We start from the raw sequence: 23,267 nt of genomic DNA on the forward strand, positions 1-23,267 counted from the left end.
CGGGGGCGCGCGCGAGAGAGAGAGAGTGTCTGCGGGGGCGGGCGCGCGCGCATGCGAGAGAGAGTGTGTCTGCGGGGGCGCGCGCGCGAGAGAGAGAGAGTGTCTGCGGGGGCGCGCGCGCGAGAGAGAGAGAGAGTGTCTGCGGGGGCACGCGCGAGAGAGAGTGTCTGCGGGGGCGCGCGCGCGCGAGAGAGTGTCTGCGGGGGCGCGCGAGAGAGAGTGTCTGCGGGTGCGCGCGCACGAGAGAGAGTGTCTGCGGGGGCGCGCGTGCGAGATTGTGTCCGCGTGCCTTTGATGAGAGCGCGTCTGTGTGCATGCGTTTGTTCATCAGCTAATGAGCTTGAAAGACCCTATACATACAACAAGCAAAACTAATCTCTTTTACAAAATACCGTGCAAGGACTGTAACAAACATTACATTGGACAAACAGGCAGAAAACTCGCCACCAGGATACTTGAACACCAACTGGCCACAAAATGACATGACCCTCTCTCACTAGTATCCTCACATACAGATAAAGAAGGACACCACTTTGACTGGGACAACACATCCATCTTAGGACAGGCCCAAACAGTGACATGCACAAGAATTCCTAGAATCATGGCATTCCAGCTCGAACTCTATCAACAAACACATTTAGTTAGACCCCATCTACCACCCCCTGAGAAAAAGAACAGGAAATGACAACACCACAAGAAATGACATCACCAACCCAAAGAAACCCAAACATGTAAATAGAAAGCATGAATCATCTGTCGTGCTTTGTCCAGAGGCGCACTGAAGATGTTACCTAGTAAGGTGACGAAACGTCTGGAAACGAATCTTCCAACTCAGCGAGCAAACCTACATTCAGAACCTCAACTTGGGCTACAAATCTTCTCAAAACTCGCTATATCGTTGACTCTTAGCTGGGCAATTAGGGATGGGCAATAAATGCTGGGCCAGCCAGTGACACCGCTATCAGTGATGACTCAAAAACAAAACTCACGTTGTCTCTCTTCTGACGTAACCCCCGTCTTGGTTGTTGTGTTCCATAAACTGCCAGCAACACGAGATTCTGTCCCCTGCATTTCGTGAAAGGCAGTTTTTTTTTCCCCCTTTTGTCTTGTCCAGTTTCTGATTCTGAAAATACTACACGATTAAAGCAGTTGAAGTTTAGAATTCCACTCAGTGTTGTAGCTGACAGAGGCATGTAGCAGATTTACAGTCAGCACTGTCCAGATAAAAAGTGCTCTGTTGCTCTCTGCTGGTTGAACATAAAATAGTGCTCAGTACTATTTTTGAAAAACCTGAAGTGACCTTAACAGCTCTCACTATCCAGCACTTTGGTGAATCACCATGTGAAAGAGAGGGAGAAACTTAAAACCGTTATAATCACGAGGGAAAGGGTAGGTCCTGCTTGGATGTCATCTGTGGACCTTCAAAGAACTGGCTGCTGAAATGGTAGATGGTTTTAATTTTCCGACAGTTCTCTACATTCCGGAAGCTTCCATTTGAATTCCGTCAATACGATTCCGTGTGTCAGACAGGAAGGAGAGAAAAAAAACTGGAAACTGCGGTTACCGTAACGTCGACCGTGGGGAAGATGCTGGAACCTATCAATAGAAAAGTTCTTGGCAGGGCATTTTGAAAATCGCTGTGCAACTAGGCAGGATCAGATTAGGGTGGGGCTGGAAAAGCACAGCAGGCCAGGCAGCATCCAAGGAGCAGGAAAATCGATGTTTCAGACAGGAGCCCTTCATCAGGAATGAGGCTGGGAGCATCGGGGGTGCAGAGATAAATGGGAGGGAGGTGGAGCTGGGGAGAAGGTAGCTGACCGTGCAATAGTCTCATTTTGCATGAAACGTCCTGGTTTGGTTTGGTCGACGGGAAGTTACATTTGACGAGTTTATTAGAGTTCTTTGAGTCTGTAATGAGCGATATGGATAATGGGGAACTTGCAGATGTGGCTTTCCACTTGTTTAAAGTCTCACATCAAAGGTTCCTGCACAAGATGTTCTCAGTGAAATTCATGAGCCTGGTCAATGGATCGGTTAGCTCAAGGGAAACAGATAGTCGTCCGGAATAAGATGGAGGTGACTGTCTTGGGTATCTTTACACCTGAATCACTGGAGGTTAGCATGCAGGAAACAAGCAGTTAGGTATGCAAATTAATATGGTAGGGTTTGTTACAAAGAATGGGGAGCAGTGGGTGAGGGTCACACGCTGTTACTTACCAGGCTGGTACAGCAGTGGGCGAGGGTTTCACTCTGTTACTGACCAGGCTGGTACAACAGTGGGCGAGGGTCTCACTCTGTTACTGACCAGGCTGGTACAGCAGTGGGCGAGGGTCTCACTCTGTTACTGACCAGGCTAGCACAGCAGTGGGTGAGGGTCTCACTCTGTTACTGACCAGGCTGGCACAGCAGTGGGTGAGGGTCTCACTCTGTTACTGACCAGGCTGGCACGGCAGTGGGTGAGGGTCTCACTCTGTTACTGACCAGACAGGTACAGCAGTGGGTGAGGGTCTCACTCTGTTACTGACCAGATGGGTACAGCAATGGGTGAGGGTCTCACTCTGTTACCAGGCTGGTACAGCAGTAGGTGAGGGTCTCACTCTGTTACTGACCAGATGGGTACAGCAGTGGGTGAGGGTCTCACTCTGTTACCAGGCTGGCACAGCAGTGGGTGAGGGTCTCACTCTGTTACTGACCAGGCTGGCACAGCAGTGGGTGAGGGTCTCACTCTGTTACTGACCAGATGGGTACAGCAGTGGGTGAGGGTCTCACTCTGTTACCAGGCTGGCACAGCAGTGGGTGAGGGTCTCACTCTGTTACTGACCAGGCTGGCACGGCAGTGGGTGAGGGTCTCACTCTGTTACTGACCAGACAGGTACAGCAGTGGGTGAGGGTCTCACTCTGTTACTGACCAGATGGGTACAGCAATGGGTGAGGGTCTCACTCTGTTACCAGGCTGGTACAGCAGTAGGTGAGGGTCTCACTCTGTTACTGACCAGATGGGTACAGCAGTGGGTGAGGGTCTCACTCTGTTACCAGGCTGGCACAGCAGTGGGTGAGGGTCTCACTCTGTTACTGACCAGGCTGGCACAGCAGTGGGTGAGGGTCTCACTCTGTTACTGACCAGATGGGTACAGCAGTGGGTGAGGGTCTCACTCTGTTACCAGGCTGGCACAGCAGTGGGTGAGGGTCTCAATCTGTTACTGACCAGACAGGTACAGCAGTGGGTGAGGGTCTCACTCTGTTACTGACCAGATGGGTACAGCAGTGGGTGAGGGTCTCACTCTGTTACCAGGCTGGTACAGCAGTAGGTGAGGGTCTCACTCTGTTACTGACCAGATGGGTACAGCAGTGGGTGAGGGTCTCACTCTGTTACCAGGCTGGCACAGCAGTGGGTGAGGGTCTCACTCTGTTACTGACCAGGCTGGCACAGCAGTGGGTGAGGGTCTCACTCTGTTACTGACCAGGCTGGCACAGTGGGTGAATTTGACCCCAAGCTGACTGCTCTAGCTTTCACAGACGCATCTGGCCATTACAGAATCGAGCATTGTCATTATGGAGAGTGATTCCCACCTTCACATTGACGATACCCTCCATCGGGCTATGTGGAGCTGTTACTGTGCCAAATGGGAGAGACCTGGCAGTGATATAATGACACTGATCTGAGTATCCCTGTGGCCATCAGCTACAACAGATATCATTGCACCGAACATGTAACAAAATGAAACAAAGATCTGTAGATGCTGGAAGTCTGAAACAAAAATAAATACCTGGAAAATCTTAGCAGGTCTGGCAGCACTTCCGAACTGGACATGAAACGTTCACTCTCTTTCTCTCTCTGCAAATGCCACCAGACTTGTTAAGTTTCCTCAGCATTTTCCGTTTTTGTATTTTTCCCAATCATTATGGGCGGCACGGTGGCACAGTGGTTAGCACTGCTGCCTCAGCGCCAGAGACCCAGGTTCAATTCCTGCCTCAGTGTGGAGTTTGCACATTCTCCCCGTGTCTGCGTGGGTTTCCTCCGGGTGCTCCGGTTTCCTCCCACAGTCCAAAAATGTGCAGGTCAGGTGAATTGGCCATGCTAAATTGCCCGTAGTGTTAGGTGAAGGGGTAAATGTAGGGGAATGGGTCTGGGTGGGTTGTGCTTCGGCAGGTCGGTGTGGACTTGTTGGGCCGAAGGGCCTGTTCCCACACTGTAAGCAATCTAATCTAATCTAATCTAAAAATTAGCAATCTAATTATCGGAGCCCTCTTTCCAGTTAAATCGCAAAAAGCGAGAATGCATTGGTCAAAGAGTTTTGCATGAACGATTTGTGAGCACTGAAAAAAAATTATTTCATAAAATAACCTGCTTTCTAGTTTCAAATGTGGAGCAAAGAATAATCTTGGCATTTTGTTTCTTTTAGCTTTTTAGACAGAATTGACCAAGTCCGACAAAATGATTACTCCCCATCAGATCAGGTAAGTGACTTAACCAGCGGAGTATAACTGATCCAAATCTGTCTCTATTCTCTCATTTCATCATCATATGTATAATAATGTATATATTCATTGACGGTCAAGCTATTGAGATGTTTTCTTTTAGACAAAAGTTATCTTTTACATCATTAGTGTTTTAAGTGGTTGGACTATGTTTGATTTGCTCTTAAGTGAAATCCAATTATGTAAATTAGAAACTAAGAACATGAAATAATTTACATTAATTACTACTTATGTTTTTTTTATAGCACTTCAAGCTATAGACATTTCACTTTTACTAATTATTTGACATAGAGTCATGGAGATGTACAGCATGGAAACAGACCCTTCGGTCCAACCTGTCCATGCTGACCAGATATCCCAATCCAATCTAGTCCCACCTGCCAGCACCCGGTCCATAATCCCTCCAAACCCTTCCTATTCATATACCCATCCAGATGCCTGACGTGTTTTAAACATTTATTTAAAAATATTCATTTTCATCATTTGTAAAGTTGGAATCAAATCATTGCCATCTCTGGGATCATACTTTGGTTCTGAACTGTTTGAGCTCGAAAAACTAAATTTGATTTCTACGCAATGGGCATGAAAAACGATAGGCCTTAAAGGCCAAAACTCAAGAGGTTAACGTGTATCTGAGATCGACTTGTACATTAATGCAGTATATGCATAAAATTTGAAGCACCTTAAAATATACACTCACATTTACTTCATTCCAGACTTTGAATTTTCCACATATAACAGCACATCATTAGTCATTCATCCAGTAAAGACTTGACTTTTCAATACCACAACCAAGCCAAAAATATAAATTTCTACATTTCAAAGAGTGATCCCCTGCTCACAGTGACTTGTATATGGATAGATGCCAATAAGATGCTCTTGGTATGATTCTGCCTTGATGTTTCAATTCTAAACACAAACATGAATTGAAATCACCAATATCTTCTAGTTAGATGAAAGTGAGTACTGCAGATGCTGGAGAGTGAATATCTCATAGTTCCCTGTTGTACTGAATACCACATACAGTCTGAAGGTCAGTTTGTGTACGTGTGCAGGACGAAGATTATTTAAAAAACAGAAGCAGTAGGCACAAGCTGTTCTGCCATTAAGTGAAATCATGGTAAAATCATCATTCACTTCACCTCCACTTTCTTGCCAGATCCCTTGGTTTCCTTTAGTGGCCAAAGATCTGTCAACCTCATAAACACAAGGACTGAATATGCTGAAGATATTCATTCGTGGAACATCTGTTCAGTCAAAATGAATAGAACTGATTAAAGCCCAGAAATAAACCCTGTCGTCTTCTATCACATGCTGGGACAATGAGATTAAAAGTAACGCTTTACTTTCTAAATCTTTAAATTTCACTGGATTTTAAGTATTTGTGCATTCAGTGTTGTTGCTATGACTACCAAGATGATGAGAAAAGCAGGAAGTAGAGGGGGAGAGAGAGTTAGAAAGAGAAAGTCGTCCAATTCTTGATTCCAAGTCCACTTACCCTTCTCAGTTCTGCTGTTCGAATGCCACTGCTGAAATATAGTTCCATCTACATTTCTGAATCCGGCTCTGTTGTCTTTATGCTGGCAAATTGACGGATCAAGTCTTCCATCTCCCAATATGTGAAACGATTGTACAAGTCTGAATCAAAGCCAAAGATATGAATCTCTTGATGCTGGCTCAGTTGCTGCAGTTCAGTGTGTTTAGGTTTGGGGCAGCACAGTGGCCCAGTGGTTAGCACTGCTTCCTCACACAACCAGGGACCTGGGTTCGATTCCCACCTCAGGCGACTGTCTGTGTGGAGTTTGCACGTTCTCCCCGTGTCTGCGTGGGTTTCCTCCGGGTGCTCTGGTTTCCTTCCACAATCCAAAAGATGTACAGGTTAGGTGAATTGGCCATGCTAAATTGCCCATAGTGTTAGGTGCATTAGGTAGGAGTAAATGTAGGGGAATGGGTCTGGGTGAGTTACTCTTTGGAGAATCGGTGTGGACTTGTTGGGCTAAAGGGCCTGTTTCCATACTGTAGGGAATCTAATCTAATCAAAACATTAATTTCAGTGCAGTCAGCTTCCTTTCTTCCACACGTCTCAGGGAGCTTCCCTCACTCAGTGGTCAGGCACTTTTAGTCCATGTCTATTCCTTTTTAAAAGTAATGTTCGTCCACGAAAAGTCTTGAATCTGATACATCGATATTTACTGCGATTTTAACACCTCTCCATCACAAAGAATGAAGGAAACAATATCTATTCCCTTTTGTTTCTGGTACCATTACAATGTCAGTAAAGAATAACAGCAAAAAGGTTTAACAATAGCAGACATTCCACATTCACTGTCTTTGTCCTAACCTGCCTTGGGACTTGCGGTTGAACTTGTTCCCTCATCTCTGCGTTGTTTCCAACATTCACCCTTCACTGTCCATTTCTATTATCCCTGCATGGGATTGGCAATTGGTTTGAATTCAAGAGAAAAAGAAGGAGCTAGTTATCAAGGTTTTCCTGAGGGAGCGAAAGAAAGGAAGACATCTTTTCCCACTGACCGATATGGGGTTTAAAAAGAGGGAGTTGATTCCTGCTCCTTACCTGGTCATAACAAACACGAAGGCTGAGCCATCACATTACCACAGGAACAACAGAATTGGAAACAAATTGTTCTTTCAAAATCCATAGAATCCGTAGAGTGCAGAGAGAGGCCACTCAGCCCATTGGGTCTGCACCAACCCTCTGAAAAACATCCCATCCAGACCCAACCATCCCCCCTACCCTGTCCCGGAGGGCAGTGATTCAAAGTAATTGGTAAAAGAAGTAATGATGACTCAAGAATTTTTTTTTACAGTGCAAGTGGTTAGGATTGGAGAGTGTGGTGAAGGCAGGTTCCCTCGAGGTATTCAAGAAAAAATTGGATTATTACCTGAACTGTTATGGTTTGGGAAGAAGGTGTGTAAATGGCTGGAGGTAAATTGCTCCTGTCCATAACGGAATAACACATTGGGTCCCTTGAATCAAGTTTCTCTTTAACATCTGTTTGCCTTTGCTACCCCGAAGATATATTTGTCTTTTAATTTTGACTACCTTCCTCAATGTAACCAGTATTCTGGCCATTTATCAGATCTCTTCCATCACCAGTTTCTATGTGAGGTTGCAAACCATGGTCTGCTGCTACTTGTGTTGTGAGAACAACTTGTAGTCAATCTTCATAGCCTGATGCTTCTATTCCAATATCATTTCTATTAACAAGACAAAGCCCACAAGAGTCTGATTCTGTTCCTTCCTCCAATTTCGAGAGTCTATCCAGCACTTTCCATCTATGTATCAAGTTTTCAGCATCCGTAGTATTTTGTTTGGTGTATTACCAATTTATTGCCCTGGAGACATGGCAGCTGGTGGGATTTAATTGAATTGATTAATTAAATTTCATTAATTATAAAAAGCTGAAATTGAAAGTTGCTGTGATACAAAGACCATAGACAGACAATATAAACTAAAGGATAGAATCCTAAAGGGTCAGCAGGAGCAGAAAGGACAAGGAGTATATGTGCATGTAAAATAGAGCTGTTAATAAACCAACAATATTCTAATAATGTTCTATTGTTATTATTTCTAATATTCAGATTGTTCATAGGGGTATGCTATATGGGTACAAAGCGAGAGGATTTGGTGAATTTGTATAAGATGGCAGTTAGACCCAAGCTGGAGAGTGGAATTTCAGATTTTGCTGTTCTGGAAGGGTGTGAACATGTTAGAGAGAGACTGCAAAGGGGATTTATGAGAATGGTTCCAGAGATGAGAACTTTCAGTGATTAGAATAGAGTGGAGAACTTACAATTGTTTTCCTTAGAGAGAAGAAATCGATGAGGATATCTGAAAGAAGTTTTCAAAATCATGAGGGTCTGGACAGAGGGACAAATGCTTCCAATTCATGCGAGTGGAGGACACCGCTTTAGTGTTTTACAAAATAAGCAGATGTGAGGTGAGAAGAAAGCGCTTCACACCATGAGTGGTCCGTGTTTGGAATGTACTGCCTGGAGCAGGCAGATCAATTGAGATATTCAAAAGGATATGAGATGATTATGTAAATAGAAATTATGTGCAAGATCACGGGGAGAAGGCAGGAGATTGATGTTAATTTGAGATGCTCAGTCAGTGCAGACATGATACAGTGTGAGAGGAGGTGTTTTGTGTAACAATTGTCTGGTTCTGTGGTAGTGTCAGTAGTGGTGCCATGAACAATCAACAATTGTCAGGAAGACTCAGCCGTTCTTTTAAGGGAGGAGATCTGCTGTGCTGACCTGGTCTGGCCTCTATGTGACTCCATTCCCATAGCCCATGTGATTGACTCTTCAATGCCACCTGAAATGTATCAGAGTGTTACCAACGTATCGATGCCGGGTCAGAACTCTACACCTCCTCTTCTAACAGCATTGGAGGTGCACATACACAAGGTGAACTGCAGCAGTTCAAGAAAGCTCAGAAAATAGCAAATGCAACTTCTCTATTTCAGAGAGGGAGGAGACAAAAAAAGAACAGGAAACTCTGGACCAGTTACCATGGGCAAGATTCTGGAATCTATTATTAGAAAGGTTTGAGCAGGAGATTTTGAAAATCGCAGTGCAGTTGAGCAGAGTCAGCTTGGTTTTGCGGAAGGGAGATAGTACTGAGTAATTTGTTCTTTGAAGCAGTATTGAGCGATGTGGATAATGGGGAACCTGTAGATGTGGTGAACTTGGATTTCCATTTGATTAAAGTCTCACATTAAAGGTTGCTGCACACAATATGCGCTCATAGTGTAGGGGTTAGTTCATGAGCACACTTAGTGGATCCGTTAGCTAATGGGAAGCAGATAGTCTTCAGGAATAAGATGGAGGTGATGGACTTGGGTATTTTTGCACCTGAATCACTGGAGGTTAGCATGCAGGAAACAAGCAATTAGGTATGCAAATTAATATGGTAGGGTTTGTTACAAAGGAAGAGGAGCATAACAATAAAGTCTAACTGCCTTGGTAAGATGGCAGCTGAAGGACTGTGTACAGTTTGGGATCTTTCCCTAAGAAGGCTGGCCCAACTTATGAAGATTCACGAGACTGATTCCTGGGAAGAGGTGAGTACCCAGTGAAGAGCGATTGAGTGGACCTGTATTCCTTAGGGTATAGAAGAATGAAAGTAGATCATATTGAAGCAGGTTATTATTCAGGTGGTCAGTCAGGTCAATGCTGGGAGAGTGTTGCGTTGGCTGGGGCAGCTGGAACTAAGGCTCGGCCAGTTAGAACAGAGAAGCAAAAAGGGTCTCCGCACTCAGGCAACGGATGTTTGGATGCTGTGGATGTTTAGTCGTTGTGTTTGTTCAAGATGGGGATTGATTGATATATATATATATATATATATTGATGCTGTGGAGATCAAAGGAGTTGATCATAATTGGAGTTGATGTAGATCAGCTTTCCAAGTGGGTGAGATCCCCAATTTAATGTAAGCTTACTTCTGTACCAGTTAGATTCAGGAGGATGGGATGGCACCCTCAGTAAGGTCTTGATCAGTCATGATCTCGTTGAATTGCAGAGTGCACTTGATGGGCCGAATGGTACCTCTGCTCTCACATCTTATAGCCTATGAATTTGAGGTAGCTCACCACCACCTATTCAAGTGAGTTGAGTGATAGTCAGTGAATTCTAGCCTTGCAGTTCTGCTTTTCTTCCAGTAGCAATCAAAGTGCTATCAGCAATGCTGCTCAGGTAAAGTTTCACAGGAGGTCCATCACAATAGCTTTACCCAGCCAATTGCACGCACACTGTGGAAGTGTTTTTCTCAGTCAGATATGTTTGTGAATATCCTTCTTGTCTTTTCCACCAGGATTTGCTCCGTTGCAGAGTTTTGACATCAGGGATTTTTGAAACGAGATTTCAAGTTGACAAAGTAAATTTTCAGTGAGTATGTCTCTAAATCAGTCCTATAATTTGAACGCTCCTAACTGTCGCAAGGTTATCACAGCTTCTCAAGTGACTATTTATCAGCCAAAGCCCATGGGAATTATCGAGGGAGGGAAGATCCAACCTCTGGGTAACTGACTTTTGAAGGGTTTCTCTGTTGTTGAATTGGAATTCTTTTACTGAAGACCTCTTAAGTTATCATCCAGGATGACCAATAGTTTCTGGTCTGGCCTGTGACACTCTCATCCCACAGAATGATAGCAGGAAGATGTTTTAGACTGAAGCAGTGCCAGTATGCTGCTCTGTGGTGGACGGTGCTGCCTTTCTGACGAGATGCTAAACTCTCTCCATTACAGTCAAAGGTAACCATGGATCCCATGCTGTTCCCAAGTGAACAAGGAGTTCTCCAGCATCCTGACCAGCAAACTTCTTTCATCCTATTATCACCAGAAAGCATACATTATCAAGTTCTCTGTTCGATTGCTGTGTGTGTCACTTGGCTGACCCTTTGTCTGCAATGCACTGACTGTCTTTCAAATGAGCGCTTGAAAACATTCAGATATCTGAGGACGTGAAGACAGACTAAAAAAAGTGCAAATAATTTTAATAATTCCTATTGGGGAAGTGCTAAAATTCCACTCTTTTTACTTTTGTGTTTTGACCGTGTTAAGTGAAGCCATTTTTATACTTTTTTCACGTTATTTGCATTTTTATGAAACTCTTTCCTGCCTCTGTTTCCCAGATGGTTTGCTGAATCATGGCTAAAAGATTGTATTAATTAAACAACTTGCTGATCTTTGTAAGGACATAGAAGCAGCTAATTTGAGAGATTTATGCAACAACATTTCCTGATAAGGCGTAAGGACCTTCCAAAATATAGCAAGCAATGCTGGAGGCTTCTGCTGCTGAGCAGGATCAGTGCAGAAACATTGATCTCAGGGGGCTTTCTTGGATAGTGGAAAGGGCTAAAGAGTTTTAAAATTAGTTTCCTCAATCATAGAGGAAACTGCTTAAACTTTCTGTGTCTTACTTATGGATAGTATTGACCAGTGAAAGGCGGTGTGATACATCTCAATTAACAGCTTCTAAGTCACATCAAGGACAATATCATTACATTATTAACTCACGTCAATAAAGTGTTCTACCAACACTGACAGAAAGTCATTGTGTAATATTATAGACAATATAAAATTCTTCATTATTTAGCAAACCTCCCTCCCTCCCACTTCCCCGGTCAATAAACATGTATTACACTATCGATTCAGTAAGTGAGATTCCTGACTCTGTTGCCTCTCTTTTCCAGTATGTTTGATGTGGGCGGACAGAGAGATGAACGTAGAAAATGGATCCAGTGCTTCAATGGTCAGTAATTGAGGGGGAGCATTTAATATTTTTTTAAAAGGCTATCAGTTGTTCTCCTGGGTGTCACATTGTTGTTAAAATTCTATGAGAACACGGCCACTGAATATAGAACTTACCATTGGATTGCTTTTGCCACTTACTCCTACTAGTTTACCCCATTGTCACTTTATTAGTTTACAGAGACCTTTTCAGATTCCAAAAGGCGTTAAGTGATGGCCATTGTCCATTTCCTATTTGTTAATTAATTTATTAATCACGAACACAGTGCACAACTACCAGCTGAAAATGCAAAGAATCAGGTTTAAGGTTAAAATGTTGATTTTGTTCCTTAATCAAAACATGGGGAAATCCACATGTGGATTTCAGGATTGTAAGTTAACAGATTCTCACTGACACAGTTCTGATTTAATGGATTGAAGCATTGGTCAGATTCTACTTAACCCAGTGCTGCCACCTAAGGGTAGGTCTCTAATGGAGCAATATGATTCCTGATGCTTCAAAGGTTCAATTGAACAGGCTGATCCAGACCAAAGCAATGCTGGGATACCAGATAACATCTGGAAGTGGTGGTGGTGGTCCTGAAATGATAATCCAGGGCAGTAATGGCAAGAATGATTCTTGAAAAATCAACCTTCCCGACTCCACAAAAGAAGTGATGGTGTACACTTGCAAATGGGGTATCCTGGAGCCCAGTTTGCTTCCTAAAAGATACCTGGAGGTGATGGCCTAGTGATATTATTGGGCACTATTAATCTAGAATCCCAAATAATGTTCTGGGCACCCGGATTTGCAGATGGTGGAAAATGAATTTGATTTATAAATAAGATCCTCAAAAGTGCCAAACAGCTGAAGTATTTAGACTCTTCGTGGTAAGAGTCCGTGGTAAGCCCTTGTCCAGACACCTGAATGGTGTCTGTAAGTCCCCTGGTCCCTTTGTTGAGCTGTTACAGTGCTGCTAACTCCCAATCTCAGGAAGTTATACCCTGTACTGGGTGACCATATTCTTGGAAGGAAAATGGGTACATGGATTGGTTGCTTTTGGTGGGGGGTGGTCGATTGATGTTTCAAGTGCAACAGTCAGCCCAATGCAATTGTCCCTTTTTGCTACATCATAAAACAGCCTACCTGCCATCTTACTGTATCCATCTTATTACAGCCATTAATTCCCTCCAAAGCACATTGAGCTCCTTTTCAGTAGCCTGCTGTAATTGTTACTTGTCTCTTCAATCAGGAATTAAACTGCTTTCCTGGACTGGTGTTAGAATCATCGAGGGTTACAGCATGAAAACACGCCCTTCAGCCCAACTCGTCTATACCACCCAGTTTTCACAACTAATCTAGGCCCATTTGCCTGTGTTTGGTCCTTTTCCCTCTATACCTTTCCCATCCATGTACCTGTCCAAACGTTTTTTAAATAATGATTTGGAGATGGCAGTGTTGAACTGGGGTGGCCAAAGTTAAAAACCACACAACACCAGGCTATAGTCCAACAGGTTTATTTGGAAGCACTAGTTTTCAGAGCACTACTCCTTCAACAGGTGGTTGACAATGTGTGACTTTTAACCTTCTTAAATAATGAAATTGTACTCGCTTCCACTACTACCTCCATTCGAGACAATCACCACCCTCTGTGTGAAAACAATGTCCCTCTGGACCCCTCGTATCTCTCACCTTAAACCTATGCCCTCTAGTTTAAGACTCCCGTACCATGGGGAAAAGCAGTAGCCTATCTACCTTTATCTGTGCCTCTTATCATTTTGTAGACCTCTATAAGGTCACCTGTCAGTCTTCAAGGAAAGAAGTCCCAGCCTATCCAGCCTCTCCTTATAACTCAAACCTTCCAGTCCAAGTAACTTCCTAAAAAATCTTTTCTGCACTCTTTCTGGTTTAATAATACCCTTTCTGCAGTGAGGTGACCAGAGTGTGAAGTGCATTTCAGATCTGAAGATTGGCCTTTACTTTGGCAGTACACAGTGACATTCGGAGCAAGTCATTGGTCAGTCAGTGCTCCATTATGGAAGGTTTCAGCTTGGAATGGTCATGTTGGATATCACCGTGCTGTTCACCATGCTCCCAAAAAGTGTGACAATGGAAAAGCACAGCAGGTCAGGCAGCATCCGAGGAGCAGGAGAGTCGATGTTTCAGGAATAAGCCCTTCATCAGGAAGGACTAAGCCAGCTAGTCTGCATATCCCTGGACAATTTAGCATGGCTAATCTACCTTACCTGCACATCTTTGGATTGTGGGAGGAAACCGGAGCACCCAGAGGCACTGACCTGCTGTGCTTTTCCAGTGTCAGACTTTTTGATCTCCAAAATCTGTGGTCCTCATTTTCTCATGTTCACCATGTTCCCTCTACTGGTCAGGCCATTGATGGCACCTCATCCAACTTTAGCATCACTAGGTTCTGTTAAAGACCGATTGGTGGTTCTGATTTGGAGATGCTGGTGTTGGACTGGGGTGTACAGAGTTAAAAATCACACAACACCAGATTATAGTCCAACAGGTTTAATTGGAAGCACTAGCGTTTGGAGCGCTGCTCCTTCATCAGGTGGTTGTGGAGTACATAATTGTAAGAGACACAATTTATAGCAAAAGTTTACAGTGTGATGTAACTGAAATCATACAATGAAAAATGCCTTCACTGTTTGTTAAGTCTCTCATCTGTTAGAATGACCATGTTAGTTTCACTTCTTTCATATGGGGAGAAAGTGAGGACTGCAGATGCTAGAGATCAGAGCTGAAAATGTGTTGCTGGAAAAGCACAGCATCCAAGGAACAGGAGAATCGACGTTTCGGGCATAAGCCCTTCTTCAGGAAGGAATAAGCCCTGAAGAAGGGCTTATGCCCGAAACATCAATTCTCCTGTTCTTTGGATGCTGCCTGACTTGCTGCGCTTTTCCAGCAACACATTTTCAGCTCACTTCTTTCATATGTAAATCGCAAAACGTTTTTTTAAAAGTTACGTTCTCAAGTGAACTTTAACAATTGGTGTCAGCCCAGTAAATGTATTGGGTATTAGCACCCCTCTGTGCTGTTGTCTGTACCATAATGTTTAGACTGATTCTAATCTAAAAAATGAATTAACAAAGTCTTACTTGGATTGATGCAGTTTTCGAGCAGAGTACAATGTAACCCTGCAAGTACAAATTCATCCCACAGGTGTGTGTGTGTGTGTGTGTGTGAGAGAGTGTGTGTGTGTGCGTCAGTGTGTGTATATAATGCAATGAAGTCACCTGTAATGTGACACTTTTCCCTGCTGCCTGTCTCAAAGTCCGCCTTGGAGGATGGTCACCCAAAGGTCCGAGGTCGAATGTCCTGGACCGCTGAAGTGTTCCCCGACTGGGAGGGAAACGCTCCTGTCTGTTGATTGTTGTCTGTTACCAAAATCAGGATATTACATTTGAATCCAGTAACCATGTTATTTTCTTGTTTCCATTTCCTTTCCCTTCTGTCTCCGTGGACTGAATGGAATTGTCAATCTGCCCCCGACTACACATAGATGTCACGGCCATTATTTTTGTGGTGGCCAGTAGTAGCTACAACATGGTGATAAGGGAAGACAACAACACCAATCGACTCCGAGAAGCTCTTGATCTCTTCAAAAGCATTTGGAATAACAGGTAAAAGAAAACCTGCCTTTTTTTTTAATACAGACGTATGTTTGGCTGTCAAGTTTTTTTTTGAGAGGCTGATGTTTTATCGGCTGTTTAAGGCTGCACTTCCTGTGATTTTCATTCCCTCTGTCTCTTCTCATTTAAAGTTATGCAGAACTTGGCCAAGAAATCACAAATTTAGTTTCAATTTGGCCTTTTGGTAACCATTATTGAGGAGCAGTGTCACCTGCATATCCCCGGACAGTAGAGAAAATAAGGATTTTGTATTTACTGCTATCATCTTCGGACAATGGATCCCGACATTTCTCATTCTGCTGGGTGAATTAATCTTAATACATAACATTTTTATACACAATTTTACCATCTGCCTTTATGTGGAATTGACTGCTTGTGTTGACTGAGAACCCTCCAGTTCATTCTCTTGTAATTCCACTGGGAATTCTAGTAATGGTTATTCCTGAGGAGCGAGTTGGGTCACCACTCCTTATCATCAATACTTTCCTGTTTTAAAGAGGAGCTGAGAATAGAACTATTTTTAAATTGCTGGTCCTCCTATTATTCGCATGCTGCGGTATGTTAATTACTTAGATATTGCAGTTAAAGACGTAAGATATCAAATTAGGGACAATTGGAGGTCAATAGTGGGAGAAATTGCAACAAACTAAAAGGAGGCCATAATAACCTTGCAGGATAAGTACATAATTGGCAAATTACTTTCAACACACACAAATGTGAAGTATATTTTTACAAGAAATATAAGGAGTTATTCATTAAGAAATAATGGGGCAACATAGTGGCTCAGTGGTTAGCACTGCTGCCTCACAGCGCCAGGGACCTGGGTTTGATTCCACACTCTGGTGACTGTCTGTGTGGAGTTTGCACTTTCTCCCTGTGTCTGCCTGGGTTTCCTCTGGGTGCTCCAGTTTCCTACCACAATTCAAAGATGTGCAGGTTAGGTGAATTGCCCATGCTAAATTGTCCGTAGTGTTAGGTGCATTAGTCAGGGGTAAATGTAGGGGAATGGGTCTGGGTGGGTTGCTCTTCGGAGGGTTGTTGTGGACCTGTTGGGCTGAAGGGCCTGTTTCCACACTGTAGGTAATCTAATCTAATCTAATCTAGTCATACTGCTTCAGTAAGCATTGGGCCTCAGTAGATGTGCACTGACAGACTGCAAACTGTAACTGTTACTCCAATCCCAGCGAACCCACTGTATGGGTAGGAGTTGCTGGTTTACCACGTGCTGACTGGTGTCCCTTTGTGCTAGGTGGCTGCGAACCATTTCTGTCATCCTCTTCTTGAACAAGCAAGACCTTCTGGCTGAGAAAGTGTTGGCGGGAAAATCCAAAATTGAAGACTATTTTCCAGAATATACACGCTACACGACACCAGATGACGGTAATGCTTTTTCAGTTTTGTACTAATTGTGGAGAGACTCTTTAGGAGCAAGGGTCCATAAGAATGAGGAGCAGGAGTAGGCCGTTTGGCCCGTCGAGCCTGCTGTGCCATTCAATAAGATCATGGCTGACCTTCTCATGGACTCAACTCCACTTACCCACCTGCTGGCCGTAACCCTTAATTCCTTTACTGTTCAAAATCTATCTATCTTCACCTTAAACACATTCAGCGAGGTAGCCTCAGCTGCCTCACTGGGCAGGAATTCTACAGATTCACAATCCTTTGGCTGGAAAGATTCTTCCTCAACTCCGTCCAAAATCTACTGCCTGTTATTTTGAGGCTATGCCCCCTAGTTCTAGTTTCACCCAATAGTGGAAACAATCTCCCTGCTTCTATCTTATCCATTCTCTTTATAATTGTATATGTTTTGATAAGATCCCCCCCCCCCCACCTCACTTTTCTAAAGCAGGAAATGCCTATTTAACCCTTTTGAGCCTTGAGACATTGGCTTAACAGTGTCCATCCATCTATCGTGTCTGCATATCTCTCAGCCCCTAGGACTGACAAAAAAAACTATTGATCTCAGATTTCAAATGAATGTGATCAAGCATTAATTGCTGTTTGCAGAAGTGTTCCAAACCTCTACCACACAATACATGTATTAGTGACTCTCATTTCACTTCCACCTCAATAAAGGCTTGCCCCCATGGGTATTTTATTTTTAAAAATTCACAGGATGTCTGACAAGACCAGCATTTATTACACTACAGCCCATTCAAGACTCTGCTATTCATACCTCAACAAAGCACATACAAAAGCACAATAGTGCAGATGCTGGCAATCTGAAACAAAATGCAGGAAATGTTCAGGTCTGGTATCATCTGGAGAAATGAGAAGAGTTCGCAGCTTAGATCAATGACCTTTCATCAGAATCTCTGGACACATCTTTTGTTATTTTTCTGGTCCCAGAACCACTTCCTTTTGACTCACACCATCAACTCTTCTGGGATTGAATTTCTCCTGATCTTCCACCCTACTACTGACCTTCCTTTTTGTTCTCTGTTCCCCTTGTCACTGGCCCAAAGTCTGCTATATTCCTGATTTGTCCATGTTCTAACAAAAGGGTGTTAGCCTGAAACCTTACTCTGTTTCTCACCATAGATATCATCAGACTTGGGTATTTGCAGCATTTCCTGTTTCTACCTCGTGTAGTGATTATAATGAGGTCTGCCAGGTGGACCTTATAGAATATCAGTTCCCTGACTGGGGCTGTTAATCTGGTCCAATCAGGGAGCCCTGACTGACAGATATAATCAGGAGGGTACACAGCATGGGTGCTGGGGAAAAAATAAGCACTACCGCAGTTAGGCAGTAGTGTGGGGGTAGGAAAAAAAAAGAAAAAAAGTAATTAGGAGGGTCAGGGGTTCTGCTCACTTTCGAAGCTGACTCTGAGGGAGCTGGGTCAGAATCATGTACTTTGCACATGGAAATACACAGTGACTTGGTGATGGGATACTGGCCTCTGTGGAGTTATCTTCCCTCTATGGACTAATTGTTCACATCTTTGATTTATTGCATTTGGAAAGATAAGAAGTGTTTGAGTGAACTTTTTGATGCATTTATCATTGTTCAGGCCTTCTTCTGTCTATAGCTCTGAAATGCACCTCTGACCCAATTTGCTTGTGTTTGACTCCAGTCGCTGACCTGTTTCTAGTCCCTCTGAGCTAATTGCCACTTTGACACTTGCACTGACAGAACGCCAGTAAAAGCAGTTTACCAGCCTGTATTTATGTCATAGTATTATCTTAGAACCCACATCTCCGCCATCCTCCCCCAAGCTGCTGTAAAGAAACTGTGCAGTTGAATTATTTTATTAATGATTTTTGTCTATTAATGCCTGCATTCATTTCCTCTCTGGAACTATTCAAATGTCTATCAGAGGCAAGTTTGCCTTGCAGCCTTCAATTCATTCTCTTCCAGTGGGTCTTGATGTGATTCATAACAAGCCAGCAATAACTAATAAGCTGTTTCTTGAACTGTTTTTTTAAATGCGTTGTTTCTTTGTTTCGGAAACAGCAACACCAGAACCTGGAGAAGATGCAAGAGTTACAAGAGCAAAATACTTTGTACGGGATGAATTTCTTGTGAGTATTTACTGATGCAGAGTCAGAGGGAACTTGGGCAACAGATCTCCTGTTTAACGGAACCAAGAGGGGCAAAACTGCGAATGCTGGAAATCAAAAATAAAAACAGAGAATGATGGACGCTATCTAATTGCCTTTTTGGAGAGGGAAGCAGAGTTAACATTTCCAGCCAAGAACCTCCCAGCAGACCCAAAAACATTTGTTCTCTCTCCACAGCTGCTCCTAGACCAGCTGAATTGTTCCTATTGTTTTTCTCTTTATATTGGAGCGTTTCCCATTTTATTTAGTAATGTAACAGAAATTGAAGAGCAGTTTGCAAAGCCTGTAGCACATTGTCTGAGTTTGAACAGAAGACAACGTTATCAGTGCTTGGACATCTTTCTAACACTTGAGCATGATTTTCCCCTCCTCTGTTTAGTTGAAAGTGGTATTTGTCTTTATCCCACCCTTCCCCACAGTTTAATCCACAAAATAGTTTTTATGAGATGCAGAGTAATTTGGTAACTTACGCATAGTATGTTTTTATATTTTAAAAGCGACTGTCGGTAATAAAGATCTTGAAGTCTACACTACTACCTGACTATACCTAAACACTAAGATCCCTCTGATTTTAATCTCCTGCACATTCCCAATTTTCTCCCCTCCATCATTAGCAGCCATGGGAAACGCGGGGTTACAGGGCTAGAATCGGGGTTTGGGTCTGGGTGGGATGCTCTTGTGAGGGTCAGTGTGGACTCGATGGGCTGAATGGCCTGCTTCCACACTAGAGGTATTCAATGATTCCATAACTTCAGTGGTCTTGTCCCTAAATCTGGAATACCCACACTAAACGTCCCTGCCTCTCCCTGCTGCTTTAATCTGTTCTTTAAGAACCATCCATTGCAGTCTCTCTTTGTAATTTGTTGTCAAATATGACTTCATCCCATACTGGATTGTTTAACAATGTTGATCGTTTGTTATAGTGAGGGAAAGCCTGTTTGCTTTTGCTTTGTGGCTAACAGATAAGAAGGGAAACATGTCATATTTGAAACATTCCATGCATGTCACTTTTGTCCAAGAATCAGTATCTGACTAAGTTGTGAGCATAGGCAAAGGCAAGTATTGATAAGTGCTTGTTGCTTCTTTCTGCAGAGGATCAGCACAGCGAGCGGAGATGGACGACACTACTGTTACCCTCACTTCACCTGTGCCGTAGATACAGAAAACATCCGCAGAGTATTCAATGACTGTCGAGACATTATTCAGAGAATGCATCTTCGCCAGTATGAACTATTGTGATGGAGAAACAACCCGAGTTCTTGATTTTTGGACTCCCTGATTCCTTTTTCTTAATGTGCCCACACAGGGCGGGAGAGGTATGAGTGAAGTGGATCAACTTTGCTCTCGGAATTCTCTCTTTCTTCACTTCTCCTCTCTTGTATTCTCTTCTCCTTTCTTCATGCATCCCATTGTATTTGTTTTTACAAAAAAACTCTGCTCCTGCTCCTTCTCTGTGGTTCCAGTGAGCCCTCTGGCTACCTCTGTGTCTGACAGATGCCTGAGTATACCTCAGCCTGTCTCCCTCCAGGCTTGTAGCTCTATTGTCTAGTCGTCTCTGCCCTTAGGCAGCACAAGATGGCACTACCCTCAGACCTCTGAGTTCCTTTTCAATACAACACTTGGGAGTACTTGATGGGGTAAAATATATTAGGATGAAAATGCACTTTTTGCATCAGGTCATTTTGAAAAAATACTGTCGAGGAAGTTCAAGCAATGTAGCAGCACCACAGCATTGAATAGTTTCACTGTTTCCAGCATTAAGGAACGCAGGGCGGCTGAAAGAAAAGCACCTCGTCTTACGCCAGTGATGGCAAAGATTTTGTCTAAAACAAAAACCAAGAGGCAGGATGCCCATGTCCTACAAGTAGGAGCTGTGTTTTGAGGTCTTGGGGCTATCGAGTCTCATCACATCTTAGAAACTGCTTCAATTTCTACAAGAAGGCTGGAAACAGCCCCACACACACGCGCGCGCACACAGACACACACTCATGTTTGCTCAAGCTGTCAATTACGATCCCTTAGCTTAGATCATGAACGGACAAATAGTCCAACATTTGGTTTTTTTCTGTTTGTTTTACTGCTGATTATCTTGTACAGACTGTAAAATGTATTATTTTGTACAACTTTATTGAAGAAAAATACTTGTAGACGATCTTTGTGCCTTGATTATGGCGGTACCTGTGAAATGAGCTAAGATGTAAGTATGTTTGATTGCGCTGTACAGCTTCATGTCCAAAACCTATCGACAGCATTGGCTGGAGATGGGGAGTTTATCTGTAGAGATTAGTTTTTTTTTCTGGTTTATAAAGAAGGAAAATGCTCTTTAGTAAAAAAAAAACTGTATAAATTATGCAAATTAACCACTTACCTTTACAAGAAGAGGTCAGAGGTGACGAGATGTTGCAACATCAGGCCTTGCTTTGGATTCTCAGCTTTAACACATCGGAATCCATTCAAGTGTCCAAACCGCAACATGGAATTATTTCTATGGGAACCAAGGTTTTTTTGCTAGAAATATACATGTTTGGTAATTCTTCGGTCATTCATAGACCTTCACAAATGCATAGGCATTGTGAACGTGTGAGCACCATTAGATAGGGTCTTAAATCCTTGTACCAACAGCAGCTTTTATTGTGCAAGTAAATAGTACAAAAACGGGAAAAAAAAACAACTAAGGTGTAAACCTTTGTGTCTGGCCTAAAAGAATTACATAATGACATTTTTATTTCTCTTTTAATAAAGAGATATGTTAGAAAAGTTTATTTTAAATATTGTAGAATTTGAGATGTGTGAATATTTCTCAGACTTGAATAATTTATGCAAATCACATTCTCCGAACAAGTTGTGGTACAGTATGGAAAAAAGAAGCAAAAATCGCTGTAGCAATAAGGCATGTCCTTTTTAGTAACTATTACACTGCTTTATATTTTATACCTAGGTGTTTTATGTCTCTGTGAGTATATACTTTTCATGTGTCTGAGAAAACTTGTACAATTTGTACAATGTTAAAAAAAAATTACAGTTGCAATAACGGAAACATAGTTAAGTGTTAGTTCTATATTACTTTAAAATGGAGACCTGATGTGAGCTACCTTCTCCACCCCCCCCCCAACCCTCCCCACAAAGGGTTTTTGTATTCTCTGTGCTTAATTAACATCTACCTTCCAAAACCGAGCGACCTTTGAGTAGGAAAGATGAGACAACCATGGCAAAGAAACACAGTCTACCTTTGAAATATGGAGGCAAGCCCCAAGCCTCATGTCAAATAATCAAGCTTGGAATGGTGTTTAATGGGATCGAAGTGATGAGAGATCCAATCCTCCCATCGCCCATGTTGAAAAATTAATTTCTCAAACTGAGGGCTGATTGATTAAGGCAGATGAGATGAAAAATCGTAGCTTAACTTTTGTAATCATAGATTCCCTACAGTGTGGAAACAGGCCTTTCAGCCCAACAAGTCCATACTGACCCTCCGAAGAGTAACCCACCCAGACCCATTTCCCTACCTTATTACTCTACCCCTGACTAATGCACCTAAACAACACATCCCTGAACACTATGGGCAATTTAATATGGCCAATTCGCCTAACCTGAACATCTTTGGACTGTGGGAGGAAACCCAGGCAGACATGGGGGGAATGTGCAAACTCCACACAGACAGTCACCCAAGGCTGGAATCGAACCGGGGTAGCTAGTGCTGTGAGGTAGCAGTGCTAACCACTGAGCCACCCTCTTTATGTTGCAGGCGTTTTAACAAGTCCAGAAATTTCGATTTGTATTTTTGAAATCCACACTGCTCCTCTTCTAAGAGTGCATGACAATCAATGTTCCCCAAATCATGTGTGACTATAATTATATGAAATATACTATTTCAGTTCAATACTATGAGCGAATGTTTAATCCCTGTGCAAGAAATTCAGAAGCAGAAGATTTATAAATGGCTTTACAATTTAATCTTGGTGTATAAACTCTTCCCTGCTGCAGGGGGCGAATGAGCTAAAGCAGTTTTGGATAGCTGGATGCAGAGGTAGTGTTTCAGTTCCCTGGTCGAGACTTGGGAGTTCAGCGGTCTTCCAGGGATACAAACTCTGTGTACAATGATTAAAGGCTTACAGTTCAGACGCACCTGTTATCTTAATGGTGCTGTTTTACATTTGGTTTTTAAGTTACTTGCAGGAATGTAACAGATGAGGCTTAGTACATTGATTATGCTACACCTGATCAGAGAGTGTTCAACACTGTCTCTCCGTGACTGTGGGAGCAGAATGGGATCTGTGCCTCCAGACATTGAGGGATGCAGAAAGAATTCTGATTT

At 43.0% G+C, this 23,267-nt stretch overlaps 1 protein-coding gene across 2 annotated transcripts in view; it reads left to right on the forward strand.

The window, feature by feature from the left end:
- The window catches only part of LOC122548864 (guanine nucleotide-binding protein G(s) subunit alpha-like), a 310,047-nt gene extending 287,215 nt beyond the window's left edge, over nucleotides 1-22,832 (forward strand). For both annotated transcript variants that reach the window (XM_043687749.2, XM_043687750.2), the window contains exons 6-12: nucleotides 4,404-4,458; nucleotides 10,319-10,392; nucleotides 11,699-11,757; nucleotides 15,260-15,380; nucleotides 16,639-16,769; nucleotides 18,846-18,913; nucleotides 20,045-22,832. In XM_043687749.2, coding sequence (XP_043543684.2) covers nucleotides 4,404-4,458; nucleotides 10,319-10,392; nucleotides 11,699-11,757; nucleotides 15,260-15,380; nucleotides 16,639-16,769; nucleotides 18,846-18,913; nucleotides 20,045-20,191 — 655 coding nt within the window. In that variant the 3' untranslated portion in view covers nucleotides 20,192-22,832. The remainder of the gene's footprint in view (nucleotides 1-4,403; nucleotides 4,459-10,318; nucleotides 10,393-11,698; nucleotides 11,758-15,259; nucleotides 15,381-16,638; nucleotides 16,770-18,845; nucleotides 18,914-20,044) is intronic.
- The last annotated feature ends 435 nt before the right edge of the window (nucleotides 22,833-23,267 follow it).

This window comes from Chiloscyllium plagiosum, unplaced genomic scaffold, assembly GCF_037043375.1.
Source record: "Chiloscyllium plagiosum isolate Xiang-an unplaced genomic scaffold, Cpla_swu_hap1 HiC_scaffold_4, whole genome shotgun sequence".
NCBI lineage: Eukaryota > Metazoa > Chordata > Chondrichthyes > Orectolobiformes > Hemiscylliidae > Chiloscyllium > Chiloscyllium plagiosum.